The sequence below is a fragment of the Neoarius graeffei genome, chromosome 5, assembly GCF_027579695.1.
Source record: "Neoarius graeffei isolate fNeoGra1 chromosome 5, fNeoGra1.pri, whole genome shotgun sequence".
Taxonomy (NCBI): domain Eukaryota; kingdom Metazoa; phylum Chordata; class Actinopteri; order Siluriformes; family Ariidae; genus Neoarius; species Neoarius graeffei.
The window spans coordinates 69,025,530-69,039,314 of NC_083573.1; the positions used below are offsets into that span (position 1 = coordinate 69,025,530).

The following is a 13,785-nucleotide window of genomic DNA, read 5'->3' on the forward strand; positions in this document are numbered from 1 at the left end:
AGCAACTCCACGTTACATTTTCCGCACGAGCACCACGCCGTGTCACCTGCACGCAGACGCTCTGCCCCACGCTCGCCATGCCCATGGTCAGCATCAGTCTCATCCTCGCCGTCATCCGAGCTTTCTTCTCTTATTTCATCACCGGAGTCGAGAGTACCTCTCCTAGCTATTTTAAGTTCGTTTCTTAAGACAAGGATTTTTTTAAGATGTTACCTTGTTGACAGTTTCGGCGAGAATCTTCCACCTTCTTCAAAACAGTCACCAGATGTGTCCTGGGGGAGCGACCTGACCGCAGGAGGCGTGAACTACCTGTCAAATTGGGCGGGACGTTCACGCCTCCGTAGCGTAACATCAGCTGATGAGGCACGTCACCACTCGACATCTGGTGACTGTTTTGAAGAAGGCGGAAGATTCTCGCCGAAACTGTCAACAAGGTAACATCTTAAAAAAATCCTTGTCTTAAGAAACGAACTTAAAATAGCTTTAATAGTTAGACATAATGAACTTCCACTACATAGTACCTCTCCTAGGTTCAAACTGGTACCCTTCTAAGCCATAGCCTGCTTGCAGTGTGTCTTGCAGGATCTCTTCGTATGATTCGACAGAGCTGTCGCTTTCACTTGATGCGCCCGACGCCATGATTACACGCTTATCTCCTCTATTTCGGAGAGTTCCGCTACTGCAGTGGGTAGCGCTGACGTCACGGTCTTTTAAAAATGGCGACTCTTGTGCGGTTTAGCGTATAAAGTATTATATTTACAATTACCAAGATATTTTGTTGTTTTCTAGTATATAAATTTGATAGAATACTTAAGAATACGTTACTTTGTCACATCAGCAACTGTATATATTATATTTGGTACCCCTTTAAATATCAGTTTGAAAACTTTGATGGTGACAACTTGATTTGACATTGTTCATGCTGAAAGAAGTATTTCTCTCTCTCTCTCTCTCTCTCTCTCTCTCTCTCTCTCTCTCTCTCTCTCTCTCTCTAGCATATATGAAGTTCCCACTGTTTCAGCCTCCTTGTTCATGCAGCACTTTAAGCAGCTCCTGGCTGAAGCCGATGAGACTGACAGCATTCATGATGTGACCCTTCAGGCCGGTGATCGTGTCTTTCCATGTCACAAGTACATCCTGTCTATGCGTTCAGAATTTTTCCGCAAGCAACTCTTACCAGAGGTTGGCCAGGGAGATGAGGTGGATGGGGAAGTGAGGAGAAACGTGGATGCTGTGGGCTGTGACCTTCTGGTGCTGGAAAAGATCTCTCCTGATATGTTAGAACAGGCACTGCACTTCATCTATACAGACTCGTGTGAGATGCTGGTGCATGGAGCAAGGCCAACAATCTCATGCCTCCACAGTGCTCCTGAGCAGGAGCAGCAGCAGCTAATTTGCAACCTGCAGGAGCTGAATGTTCGTGGACGAGCTGCTCTGGAGATCTATCGATCCCTGCCTGCCTCAGTTCCCAGCCAGGGAGAAAAGTCAAAGAGCAAAAGTGCCAAATCTGGGAAGAAGGACAAGGGTGGCAGTGCTAATGAATCTAGCCACAATCCTATCAAGATGCTTCAAGGAGTAGCCAAGAAACTGGGCTTGGGTAGTCTCTCTGCAAGGTAGGATTTCTAAATCTTTGAATTTCCTGTATTTTGTGTGAGAAGCAGGTTTCCTTGCCTTCCAGCAGGTCCAGTTTTTTTGTGTGTGTATTTATCCCCCACTCAAAGTTTGGCGGGGGATATAGAAACGGGTTCTGTCCATCCGTCTAGTCATGTTTTCGTTTCCGGGCCATATCTTTTAAAACTACTGAAGACATCTTCATGAAATTTTGTATACATATCAAGCAACATATGGGCGGCACGGTGGTGTAGTGGTTAGCGCTGTTGCCTCACAGCAAGAAGGTCCGGGTTCGAGCCCCGTGGCCGGCGAGGGCCTTTCTGTGCGGAGTTTGCATGTTGCCCGCGTGGGTTTCCTCCAGGTGCTCCGGTTTCCCCCACAGTCCAAAGACATGCAGGTTAGGTTAACTGGTGACTCTAAATTGACCGTAGGTGTGAATGTGAGTGTGAATGGTTGTCTGTGTCTATGTGTCAGCCCTGTGATGACCTGGCGACTTGTCCAGGGTGTACCCCGCCTTTCGCCCGTAGTCAGCTGGGATAGGCTCCAGCTTGCCTGCGACCCTGTAGAACAGGATAAAGCGGCTAGAGATAATGAGATGAGATGAGATCAAGCAACATGTGAAGTGGTGCCTTTTTGCTACAGTATTTTGTATTTTCGAAAAAAAGTATTCTTCAAATTTTTCCATAAAAAAATAGATTTTGACTTGGTTTCTAAGAGCAATGTTTGTTTCTTGCGCATATATCCAAATCTATTAATGATATGGATTTGAAACTTGGTATATATGTTAACAAGGTGATGTAGATGTGCCTTTTCATACTAAGAAATTTGAGATTTTAATTTTTCATGTTTTTATGGAAACAATTTCAGACTTGGTCTCTCAGGTTAGTCTTGGGGGTAGGTTTTGTTTCCGGAGCAGAACTTGTAAACTGAGTGGTACGGTCTTGAAAGTTGGTATATGTGTTGATTAAGTAATGTATATGTGCCTTTTGATACTAAGAAATGTGAGAAATTTAAATTTTTAGCTCACCTGGACCAAAGGTCCGGTGGGTTTATGCCATGGGCTGCTGAGGTCAGTGTAAAGAGGTAGGGTTGGTTTCCTGCAGCACAACTTGAAAAATGTGACAAATTATATCTTGAAACTTGCTATATCAGGCGGGGGATATAGATGATTCTGTCTTCTTGTTTGTATTAGTATAATTACAGTTAGCATGCATGTGTATTTTATGAGCGTTTTACAGGCAATTAGGAAGATTATAGAAAGGTGCACTACTATTAATTTGGTACATCTCATTGAATATACCATAACGACACAAGTGAAACATAACATCGTAGTAGCAGAAGTGATGAGACAAAGCGATTAAGAGACCATGTACATGGATACACAAAAACAGTAACGGAATAAAAACTAACTAGTCAACAATAATAGTAGTCCCTGATGTGCTGTTTCATAAGCTCTATAGACACTGCACATAATAAAAGTGCCTGGTACTTGCATAGATATTTTTTGATTGTACAGAAGGTATAATCCCATCCCCTTATTATCTCTAGCCACTTTATCCTGTTCTACAGGGTCGCAGGCAAGCTGGAGCCTATCCCAGCTGACTACGGGCGAAAGGCGGGGTACACCCTGGACAAGTCGCCAGGTCATCACAGGGCTGACACATAGACACAGACAACCATTCACACTCACATTCACACCTACGCTCAATTTAGAGTCACCAGTTAACCTAACCTGCATGTCTTTGGACTGTGGGGGAAACCGGAGCACCCGGAGGAAACCCACGCGGACACGGGGAGAACATGCAAACTCCGCACAGAAAGGCCCTCGCCGGCCACGGGGCTCGAACCCGGACCTTCTTGCTGTGAGGTGACAGCACTAACCACTACACCACCGTGCCGCCCAGAAGGTATAATGGATGTTGGAAAATATACTACAGAAAATTGACTTTTTGAATTATTATATTCCTATTCGATATATTTTTATTCATTTCATTAGGCTTGATGGAGTAAAGTATGAAAATGGGCAAATCAGCGTGGTGCAAAAGAAGACTGGCAACAGACCAAGATTCTACCTAAAGAAACTGTGAGTGATGTCATCTACAACATAGTCTGTCATTCAGTATTACTTGCTGATAGTATGCGTTTTATTTATGAACATAAATAATGTTCTGATATCACAGCCCCTACCTCTGTGACGTCACCTTGAGGTCTGAGGATGGGAAGGAGTTCCCTTGTCACAAATGCATTCTGTGTGCCCGACTGGGTGAGTTAGACTGACTTGACTTATTGTAGTTCGTTGCCTCTGTGCAAGCTACATGGAGAAATGAGGGGAAGTGTGGAAGCAAATGTCTGCAGTATAATGCAAAACTGCACTGAGGTGTACTGAAGAACCTGTCCAAGAAATGAGAGAATATATAAAAATTTAGAAGTAAAATGTAATAGTAACTATATGGTTCAGGGCAGACAGTCTGTGTTTGTTCAAGGGTACGGTATGTATGTCCAAATGAGGGGAGGTTTATACAAATAACCTGTAAGTCAATGGAATGTGTGTGTGTGTGTGTGATTTTATATATAATTTTTATTTTTAGTGTGTGTATGTATGTAAGTAAAATGCTTTACAATCTATGACTGCCGACAGTCTGTGGACCACACCTTAAGTGTCCTTTAGTGTCTTTTTAGAGGTGCTAACATTTACAGTTTAGCCATAGCATTTATTATTTTGGACCCCTTGTTGGAGGTAAAAGGGACAATTATGCATTTCTGCTTTCTCAGCTAAAGCAGCAATCAGAACAAACATAGATAAACGTAACCATTGTTGATATCTCTGCTTTTATTGAGAAATTCATCCCTGCTCTCCACACCTTTTGGCATCAGTAAGTGAAATGTGTGCTTAGTCTGGTTTGAAAGGATGAGTGACTTGATTGTCAAGTCATAAACCTCCATTTTTGGAGTTGTGAAAAACTCCGTAGTTGCTTTAGTGGCATATTTTGAGTCATTGCCCTGCTGCAGGTGTAGGGCTATCCATTCACATTTGAGGCATTTGGCTGGATCTGAGCAGATAAGCTTTTGTGCAGTTCAGAATTCATTTTTCTCTTTCTGCCATTGGCAGGCACATCGTTAATAAAAATCCTTGACACTCACATTTGGCCCATGAGCTGTTCCTTCCCTGTTCCTTTTCTTTTTCCTTCAGACCCTTCAATCTCTTCCCCTTTGATACCTGAGGTACCTAATCCTCACTTTGTTGTGCACAAGAGTTGAGAGCTTTATAGCCTTTTTAAGCAAATTGTAACCTGGTTTTTGTGTTCTCGCGTTTTGTTGGTTCGCATGTTGTAAGCACTCTGAGATCATGCAGGCGTTTTGTTTGTTCTTTGTAGTAGTCTGTTGGTTATTGTTAACTGTAGAAAACAATCGATTTCCACACACCTACAGTAAATGTAGGCTTTTTATCTAATTTTATTCAGACGTTTCAACTTGTTGAACTACAAGAGCCAATACCAGATGCAAATCTTGCATCTTTTAATGAACTGCAGACTTTTTGTTGGCCCTCTAGGCCATGCAGTGAAAAACGGACAACTGAGCAGATAACTGTTCATTTGCGTCTGATTTCTTGAAATGGGGAATGACGGAGAATTGTGATTCCTGTGTTTAACCAGATTACAGTTTACATTCTACACTTAAACCTCATGGTCAAGTGCAATGTGCTGTATTTAGAAGACAAAATGACCTCTGTCACTGTCTAAAGTATTCACAGTACTCGCATTAAAATAGCATGGTCACAAGAATAAGCTGTTTTCAGCCTGACGGTGGAGCTGACTTGGTGTTTTGTGCATGTTGTTCTTTTACTGAAGTGTTGTCTGTTGTTTTCCCATAGTAGCTCAGCAAAAGTCATATTGTTTGATACTCTCAAATAATTAAAAAAAAAAAAAAAAACCTCCCAAATGTTTCATAATCCATAGAGTGATAAAAGATTACCTTGGTGTTAATCAGTGCATCTGAAGTTTTCCTATTCCTTTGTCTTGCAGAGTATTTTAACAGTATGCTGGGAAATCCCTGGATTGAGGTATGAAAACAATTAACATTGGATGAAAGCTTTTGTAAATCCAGTTTGACTAAGAAGCATGTCTGGTTCACTTCAGTTATTTCTAGCGGCTTTAATATTGTCGTGGATCTTTTCTGCCCCCTTCAGTCTACTAGCTGTACTGCACTGGAGATGCCAACTAGTGCCAAGGTCTTGCAGGTCATTCTGGAGTACATCTACACAGATGAGTCTCCCACTATCAGAGGTATTAGTATACTGCTTTTAAGGGCTGATTTTAACTATCATAATGGTCACATGTATAACTATGAGCTATATGTCCGTGTGTGCTGCAGAGTCTCTGAGTGTGGAGTTTACTTGCAGTGTCCTGGTGGTGGCTGATCAGCTTCTCATCACTCGGTTGAAGGAGATATGTGAAGTGGCAGTCACTGAAAACTGTGAGCCTGCAGTGTCATCATCATTTCAGAAAATTTCTGTGCATATAATGCCAGGACTTCTATGCATCCTAGAAAAAAAAAAAAGAAAATTTGGAAGCTTTAGGCTAGTCTTCTAGGGATGAAATTGATAAAGTCCTGAGAAAATGTAAAGTGGGCTGTTGAAGCCACTATGATTGCAAATCTTAGAATATTTTCTCAGCTGAAATGGCACACATTTAAATTCATTTTAGGTAATGGGTCACGTTACATTTAGTCCAATGTCAAATGGATGATCCAAAAAAAAAAATTTATTATACTAATACCACAACAGCGAATTCTCAAAATGTGTTCATTTGTCTGAGAAGGTACATTCTGAATGCATAAATAGATTGAACAGGTATTACCTGCAAAACAGATGAACAGATTGCAATTCATCAAATCCCCCCAAAATAAAAAAAAAATTGTCTACATTCCAGACTTGCCATACATATAGAGATTATTATTATTATTATTATTATTATTATTATTATTGTCATGAATCTACATAAAATTAGCAATCATATAGAAGTGAAGGGAAACTATACAGTTACAAATGTTAAGGTTGTTTTTGCAAAAGTACAACAGCATTAGTTATTTTGGAAAGAGACAGGCTTACAGCATCAAATTTTCAGCATGATATTGAAATACTTTATTGCTCTGTTTTGCTCCTGAGAGGGATATTGGGGACTAACCCTTTCTTTTTTTTTTAAATAAATCTTTCAATTTGTTTACAGTCCACAAGACTGTAAACATATTTTAATTTAGAACACAGGTTCAAAATGCATTTGATTGTCGGGATTAGAACTGTTACAAGGTCTTGTGGGTCATATATTTGACTAGTCTGGCTAACGCGACTTCAAAGCTCTGCGAGCATTTGGTCTGGCAAAGATATTAAGCCCAACCGTTTCCCAAAGCGCGTGGTTGACCCACCTCCCTGAAATGCCTCAGTTTGCTACTGGTCAAAGTCAGAAAAGGCTGTGACGAAGCTTAAACCAATCACATCACTCTTTCCTCTGACGTATGTGACGTGACGAAAACTGCTTGAGTAACAGGAAGAAGATAAATACCTCCAGGGCTGCTCTTTGCTCCGTTTTCAATGAGAACTTCCCGTTGAATGCTTTCAATACAGCATCTACCGCTGTGTCAAAGGCTTGCCGCTGCTCCATGTTCGTAATGTTTCTAGTGAATGAAGCGCTTCCGGCATAAATTCTGTAAACAATCTATGGCTTCCGGTCGCAGTTCTACTACGTCACTGCCTTGAACACGCCTCTACCCAGGGCCGTTGGAGATGCTCAAAGTTGATTGGCTCCCGATTTTTCGGGAGCTTGGAAGAGCTGGAGATAGCTTGCCTTGCCAGACTAAGCTCGCAACAGGCCCTCGTGTTGCGTCACACTTAGGATGGGCGGGCCCAGGCTAATATTTGACACCTGATTGGAACCTGAGCTAGATTCACCTAGCACACAGTCTACATATTTATTTATTTTGCTTGAGGAATCTCAGTGGGACAGGATCTCATTTGTAAGGTTGACCTAGCCAAGAGACTAACACGGTTACTAACCACATTTATTTTTTTATTATTATTTGTGTAAAATTTTATGAATGTTTATGTAATTCTTGAAATTCTCTATTATTTTAAACATAACCAACCACTGGTCTCAATCAGTGAGTAAGACTGTGTACTTTGACTAAAATGATAAAACCAGTGATCAAAATGGTAACTGGTCAAGAAATCACTTGTGTACATGTGTGTTAGGAATTGCATTCTTTTTTTTTTTTTTTAAATGTTGTGAATGTGATCAGATGGAAATCATTCATCCAGTAGCAACCGCTGTCCTATATACGAGACGTGGAAAGTGATTTTAATAAAATTCTGAAGTCTGAATGTGCATCCTGTCATGTACAGTAGTGATGCACAGATCTAGGATACTGATGTACTGGTATGTGCTATGTCTCTCTGTTTAGTGACTCTGAAGAATGCTGCAGAGTTACTGGAGTTTGCCGTGATGTACAATGCTGAGCAGCTTAAACTCTCCTGCCTGCAGTTTATTGGTCTCAACATGGCCGCGTTCCTGGAGTCTAAGTGAGTAGTTATTCACCCTTTGTGTTTCAAGTCAGTCAAAATAGCTCGCAATGTCGTCCCCCCCCCCCCCCCCCCCCCCCCAATTTCCATTACATTACATGAAGGAAATAAATGTTTTCAGTCATGTAGTAGGTTTTATGTGTTTTTTCTAAACCACTAGTTGTAAAAGTGATTTATTGAATGAACCTTGAATAAACCAAAGACTTGGCATGCTTGGTGCTTGTTGTAGACCGACTTCCTCCCTTGTACTATAAAAGAATATTAAACTTTATTTGTCTCAGGGCTCTGGAGATCTTGAGCGATGATGTGTTGTTGGAGCTGTCTATAGCATATAGGAAAATGGTAAGTTTATATAAACACAGACAGCTCTAAAATGCTAGACTGTTCTAAAACGCTTGTGTCGTGACTTCCTCAGATTCCAGCCATGCAAAGACGGCATATCACTCCTTATCTTGGTGCCCCTGATCTGAGTGCTTATAAAGACATGAACCTGGATTCAGTCACCAGCTGTAAGATCAGTTTTGAACAGGAGCACTCCTGCAAGTACGTCTGTCACAGCTCACTGTGGTGTGAAACCAGACCTGGTCATACAGTGCAATGATGTAACCTTGCTTTGATCTCCCCCTCCCCCTAGCGATGGTCTGTTGAAGAAAACCAAAGTAAAGGCTAAGAAGAAGCCACGTCGTCGCTTGGATAGCTCAGGAGGGTACAACCTATCTGATGTCATCCAGAGTTCACCCACTGATGCCATTCAGAGCCCACCCTCCATAGGTGAGCCTGCATATAGTAATTAAAGCTATAAATACTTGGGCATCCGTAAATCAAAGTGATATTTATTACATAGAGTTTTACTTCATGCCGAAAAGAGAGAGACACACACACATTAGATTTACAATTATTCATTTAGCAGATGCCTTCAACATGACTTTGGCAGTATTCAGCCTAAAATAAAAACTGTTTTCAATAATTTCCCAGGTTTGGTAGACTCCAGGAAAGCTTGCTCCGTGGAATCTCTGCATGAGTTGATCACATCTGATTCTGAGGGCAGTTATATTGGAGTGGGCAGCCCTCGAGACCTTCAGTCACCAGTCTTTCAGGACAGAGCTTATGTATAAATAATACTACAACACTCCTACATATCTACACACACAATAAAAATTTACCATGAGATTTATTCAGTAGAGAAACCAAAAAAAAAAAAAAAAATATATATATATATATATATATATATATATATATATATATATATATAAAATATTTGCATTTTTAGGAAGAAAAGTTAGGGCATGTTGGCTGGAAAACTCCTCCCAGCACTCCAACCTGGAGGAAAGGATCTTTGCCTGTCAAGTGCTCCACACCTGAACCCATCCCCAGGGTTCAAGCGAGGTGAGATCTATTTATTACCATCAGACCTTATCAAGGATGGGCATGATTTCTTTGGGTTAGTCAGATTTAGTGTGGGGAGCCTTTGTCAACATTAGACTTAAGGTGTGTGTGCGTGTGTATCGTCGACTTACGACCGATCGACTTTACGACCGTCTGGTTATGACTGGCAAGTGTTTCCCAGCTGCACTTAAAACCGCCCAATCTGGCAACACTGCATCCAGCCTCTTCTATTATGTGTGCAGTGTTTCGCTGGACAAACAACGAGCGAGCTACAGCGCACGTACGGCTTAACCAGATCTTGTGCTATAACGTGCGCAGCTGGTAATCAAAGTAACTTTCACTTTTCTGTTCTGTTACACTGTTCTGTGTCCAAAATGAAAAGTTAGTTTTCAACTGTTCAGCTAAAAAAATGTAATTAAAATGATTGTGTTGTTGAAATGATGTTTGCAATTTATTTATAATCAAAAACTGATACAGGTGGATGAAAGGGTGATAGTGTGATTAAAAAAGTACTATACTAGTACTACTGAGTGATAAGTCCTAGTGAATGCTTGATAAGTAGACAATAATAAATAATTAGGTGTATTTTTCGGCGCGTGCTATGCGCGTGCACTATGACTCAAAATAATATACCGGCAAGAAATAAAAGTTACTTTCACCCCTGAATATGCAGTGTTTGACTTAAACCAAATAATGAGCCAAGGTAATGAAATAAGAAAATGTTGATAAAATAAGACTAAGATGATTACAGTATCATTACACATCACAATATACTTACGTTCATTTAACATAGGCCGGTTTACGACCGGTCAGTCGTAACCAACCGCAGTCGTAAGTCGACGACTACCTGTCATATATATGGTGCCAGTGAGGGCCTTTCTGTGCGGAGTTTGCATGTTCTCCCCGTGTCCGCGTGGGTTTCCTCCGGGTGCTCCGGTTTCCCCCACAGTCCAAAGACATGCAGGTTAGGTTAACTGGTGACTCTAAATTGACCGTAGGTGTGAATGTGAGTGTGAATGGTTGTCTGTGTCTATGTGTCAGCCCTGTGATGACCCGGCGACTTGTCCAGGGTGTACCCCGCCTTTCGCCCGTAGTCAGCTGGGATAGGCTCCAGCTTGCCTGCGACCCTGTAGAACAGGATAAAGCGGCTAGAGATAATGAGATGAGATAAATAAAATGGTGTGAGGTATTTCCAGAGGTGGACAAAGTACCCGACTTCATTACTTAAGTCAAAGTACAGATCCCACTGGTCAAATGTTACTCCAATACAAGTAAAGTTGTAAAGTCAAATTTTTACTTAAGTTAAATTACTGAAGTACTTGCTTTTAAAAATACTTAAGTATTAAAAGTACATTTTCTGTCAACAAATTGTTGTATTATTGCCACAATGCTTACAAAACTTCATGTCTCTGAAGCAACCGACTGGATTTACTGACTAACTTGTAGAACCTGTGGAATAAACACCCTGGTAGAATGTTACAAAATGAAACACAACTGAACTAACAAAGAACCATTGTTGTTTTCATTTTGATTAATTAATTTTTTAAATTGTAACACTCCTCCCCATCCCCACAAAGCAGCATGGTAGTGTTCTGACCCAGCTCTGGCAGTGTGTGCACACGTATGTGTATGTTAATCAGGAAGACAGTGGAATAGCTGTAAATTCATCTTGCTCAGAAAATAAAAATTACAATCCAACCTGCTTAAAACCCAGGTCCACACCTCCAGCTTAATAACTGCCCAGCAGCAACACTGCTTGAAGCAAGACAAAAAAAAAAAGGTGCAAGACCATCATCTGACATCAAAACAAAAAATTCCAGCAATTTGTTGTGACTGACTAGTACAATACTGTCCATCTCACGTGCGTGCGTGTGCAAGTTTGTATTCATGCACAAATGAATCTGCTTGTGGAATCATGGTGATATAATGTTAAGCTAGCTAGTCAGTGAAGCTCCATCTGGCATGCTAGCAAAATCTTGTCAAACTCAATCATATTGATTAGCTTACATTACTAGAAAAAGATTTCTACATTTTGTTTATTTGGCAAGATTAGGCCACACCAATTTAATGAGTTGGTTCTCGGATTTTTTCAGGAAAAATATGAAGCGAGTGAGCAAAGCAAAATAAAATAAAAAATGCTCTGATGGTAAAATTAGCGGTGGAAATGGAGGGCTTTCATAATAGAGAAACAAAACAAAGACAATACATTATTGTTACACATTTCATATGGCTCTTTTAATAGCTTATCTTATTTCCACCCATATGCATTAAGGATAATTGAAAAAAGTCTGAAACAACAGTCTTTATTTTTAGGCTACTTCTGATGGCTAAATACTTAGAATGATTTTTTGTTTGCCCCTCACATCAATCAATGAAATATGTAAATCAAACCCACCTCCACAGAGTTGTTGTCCAAGTTGACACATCGCAGGGTAACAAGCTCACAGCATCTTGAGTACAACTGTGCAAAGTTTTCCGCCTCTTGAATTTCGACACACCTGTCAAAGATTTTACACTTCTGTTTGTTGAATATCCTAACAATCACAAACACAGGCTTTGCAGGATTCGCCTCCACAGGCATGTTTCTTCCACAAGTCTTTATCTAAAGTGAAAGGGGGTATTTGATTGGTTTTCGACGTCACGTGACCTCAACCTGCAGTCTTCAGTATTGTGAACCATCAGCCACGATGTTTTTCTGTTGGTGGGAGTTTGATTTCGATTTTTTTTTTTCATTTTGCATTTTCTTCAAGCGGCGATTCAGAGAACCAACTAATCAAATTGGTGTGGCCTTATGCTAAAACATTTCTGAAAGCACTTCAGATAAGTTAACGTTATTCATGTTAGCGTAGCGCCGTGTTTATATGCTAACTGTGTCCAAGTTAACTAGCTATGTGTTAATGTTAGCCATGGACAAGGCTATGGCAGTTTGGTGGGAAAATCCATAGAAAGTCATGTGAATAACCAGACTGCATAGCTATTGTAACGTTATCGCTAGCTCTAAAAGCACATAAAACTTCACTGCAAGTTTTCTCTTGGAATAAAACGTTTACATACCTCAATATGCTTCTGCAGGTTGGACGGCAAGTTTTTGTAGGCCATGATGTGCTCTGTTTCAGGCAAATAAAACAAACATTTAAAACGAAACAACTCTATTCCTTTCAGAAAACTGAAACGAGGGTTCTAGCTACAGCTGTGGGTGTGTGCATTCCCTGGAAGAACCACCTCCTTCAATTCTGCCATCAACTGATCGTGCTAAATAATGCTGCGGAGAAATAATTGAACTTGATTTTATCCAGTCTATGGATGTGACGTGACCCTAGTGATTTACTGATAGGCTGTCTCAGTGTCACCTGCGAAAAAATCCATCATGTTTTAGAAAAGAAAAGAAAAAAAATCCACTTTCGAAGCTGCTTCATAGTAATGAGTATCAAGGACCTTAATAGAAATGTAGTGAAGTTAGTCACAAGTTGCCAAAAAATTAATACTCAAGTAAAGTACAGATACTCAAAGTATACTTAAGTACAGTACTCAAGTAAATGTACTTCGTTACTGTTCACCTCTGGGTATTTCACAACCTTTGCATACTAGAAAGGAGGCATTTTGCTTATTTAACAGATCCTTTTCTAATGTATAAAAAATAAAATTGTGTTGTACCAGTAGATCCTTGAAAATGGTGAAATGAGTTTGCAGTTGTCACAAACTCTGTGCACTTTTAATATAAATACAATACACTTGTTACCAGCCATCTTTCACTGAACTCTGATTCTGACCTGTTCAGTCCGTCTCGCCCGGCACCTGTTCTGGATCTCAGGGCCATTATGGAGATGGAGGCCAACTCTCTGAACCTTGGAGCCACTCCAAAAAGCCCTGGCTCGTAAGGGTTGCTACTTCTGTACTATTCGTGCTAATACCATGATGAGTGTCAACACTTTTTATGAGTCTGTCATTTTGAGTTCAGTGGGTTGAAATGTTACACTCTATCTCCTCCTTATTGTTTGATTTTATAGGTCTGGAAACAGCAGTAAACCCACAGTCATCCCCACTAAACTGTCTCAGAAGCAGAGGAAGATGATGGCCATGGCTACCAGAGAGGCCAGTATTGATGGGGTGTCTGCCAAATCTCCCCCTGGAGTCGCTTCAGTTAAGCCTGCAAAGGGCTGGTGTGTGTCTGGCAACTTTTTGTGCTTTTATCTTTCCTTTTACAGTACTTTTTCTCA

At 40.7% G+C, this 13,785-nt stretch overlaps 1 protein-coding gene across 3 annotated transcripts in view; it reads left to right on the plus strand.

Annotated features, from left to right (window-relative positions):
* ibtk (inhibitor of Bruton agammaglobulinemia tyrosine kinase) overlaps positions 1–13,785 on the plus strand; it is a 59,796-nt gene that overhangs the window by 32,544 nt on the left and 13,467 nt on the right. For all 3 annotated transcript variants that reach the window (XM_060922304.1, XM_060922305.1, XM_060922306.1), the window contains 14 exons: positions 996–1,613; positions 3,608–3,694; positions 3,792–3,874; positions 5,634–5,671; positions 5,798–5,894; positions 5,983–6,084; positions 8,065–8,182; positions 8,464–8,524; positions 8,598–8,725; positions 8,817–8,953; positions 9,158–9,291; positions 9,453–9,568; positions 13,347–13,442; positions 13,576–13,728. In XM_060922304.1, coding sequence (XP_060778287.1) covers positions 996–1,613; positions 3,608–3,694; positions 3,792–3,874; positions 5,634–5,671; positions 5,798–5,894; positions 5,983–6,084; positions 8,065–8,182; positions 8,464–8,524; positions 8,598–8,725; positions 8,817–8,953; positions 9,158–9,291; positions 9,453–9,568; positions 13,347–13,442; positions 13,576–13,728 — 1,968 coding nt within the window. The remainder of the gene's footprint in view (positions 1–995; positions 1,614–3,607; positions 3,695–3,791; positions 3,875–5,633; positions 5,672–5,797; positions 5,895–5,982; positions 6,085–8,064; positions 8,183–8,463; positions 8,525–8,597; positions 8,726–8,816; positions 8,954–9,157; positions 9,292–9,452; positions 9,569–13,346; positions 13,443–13,575; positions 13,729–13,785) is intronic.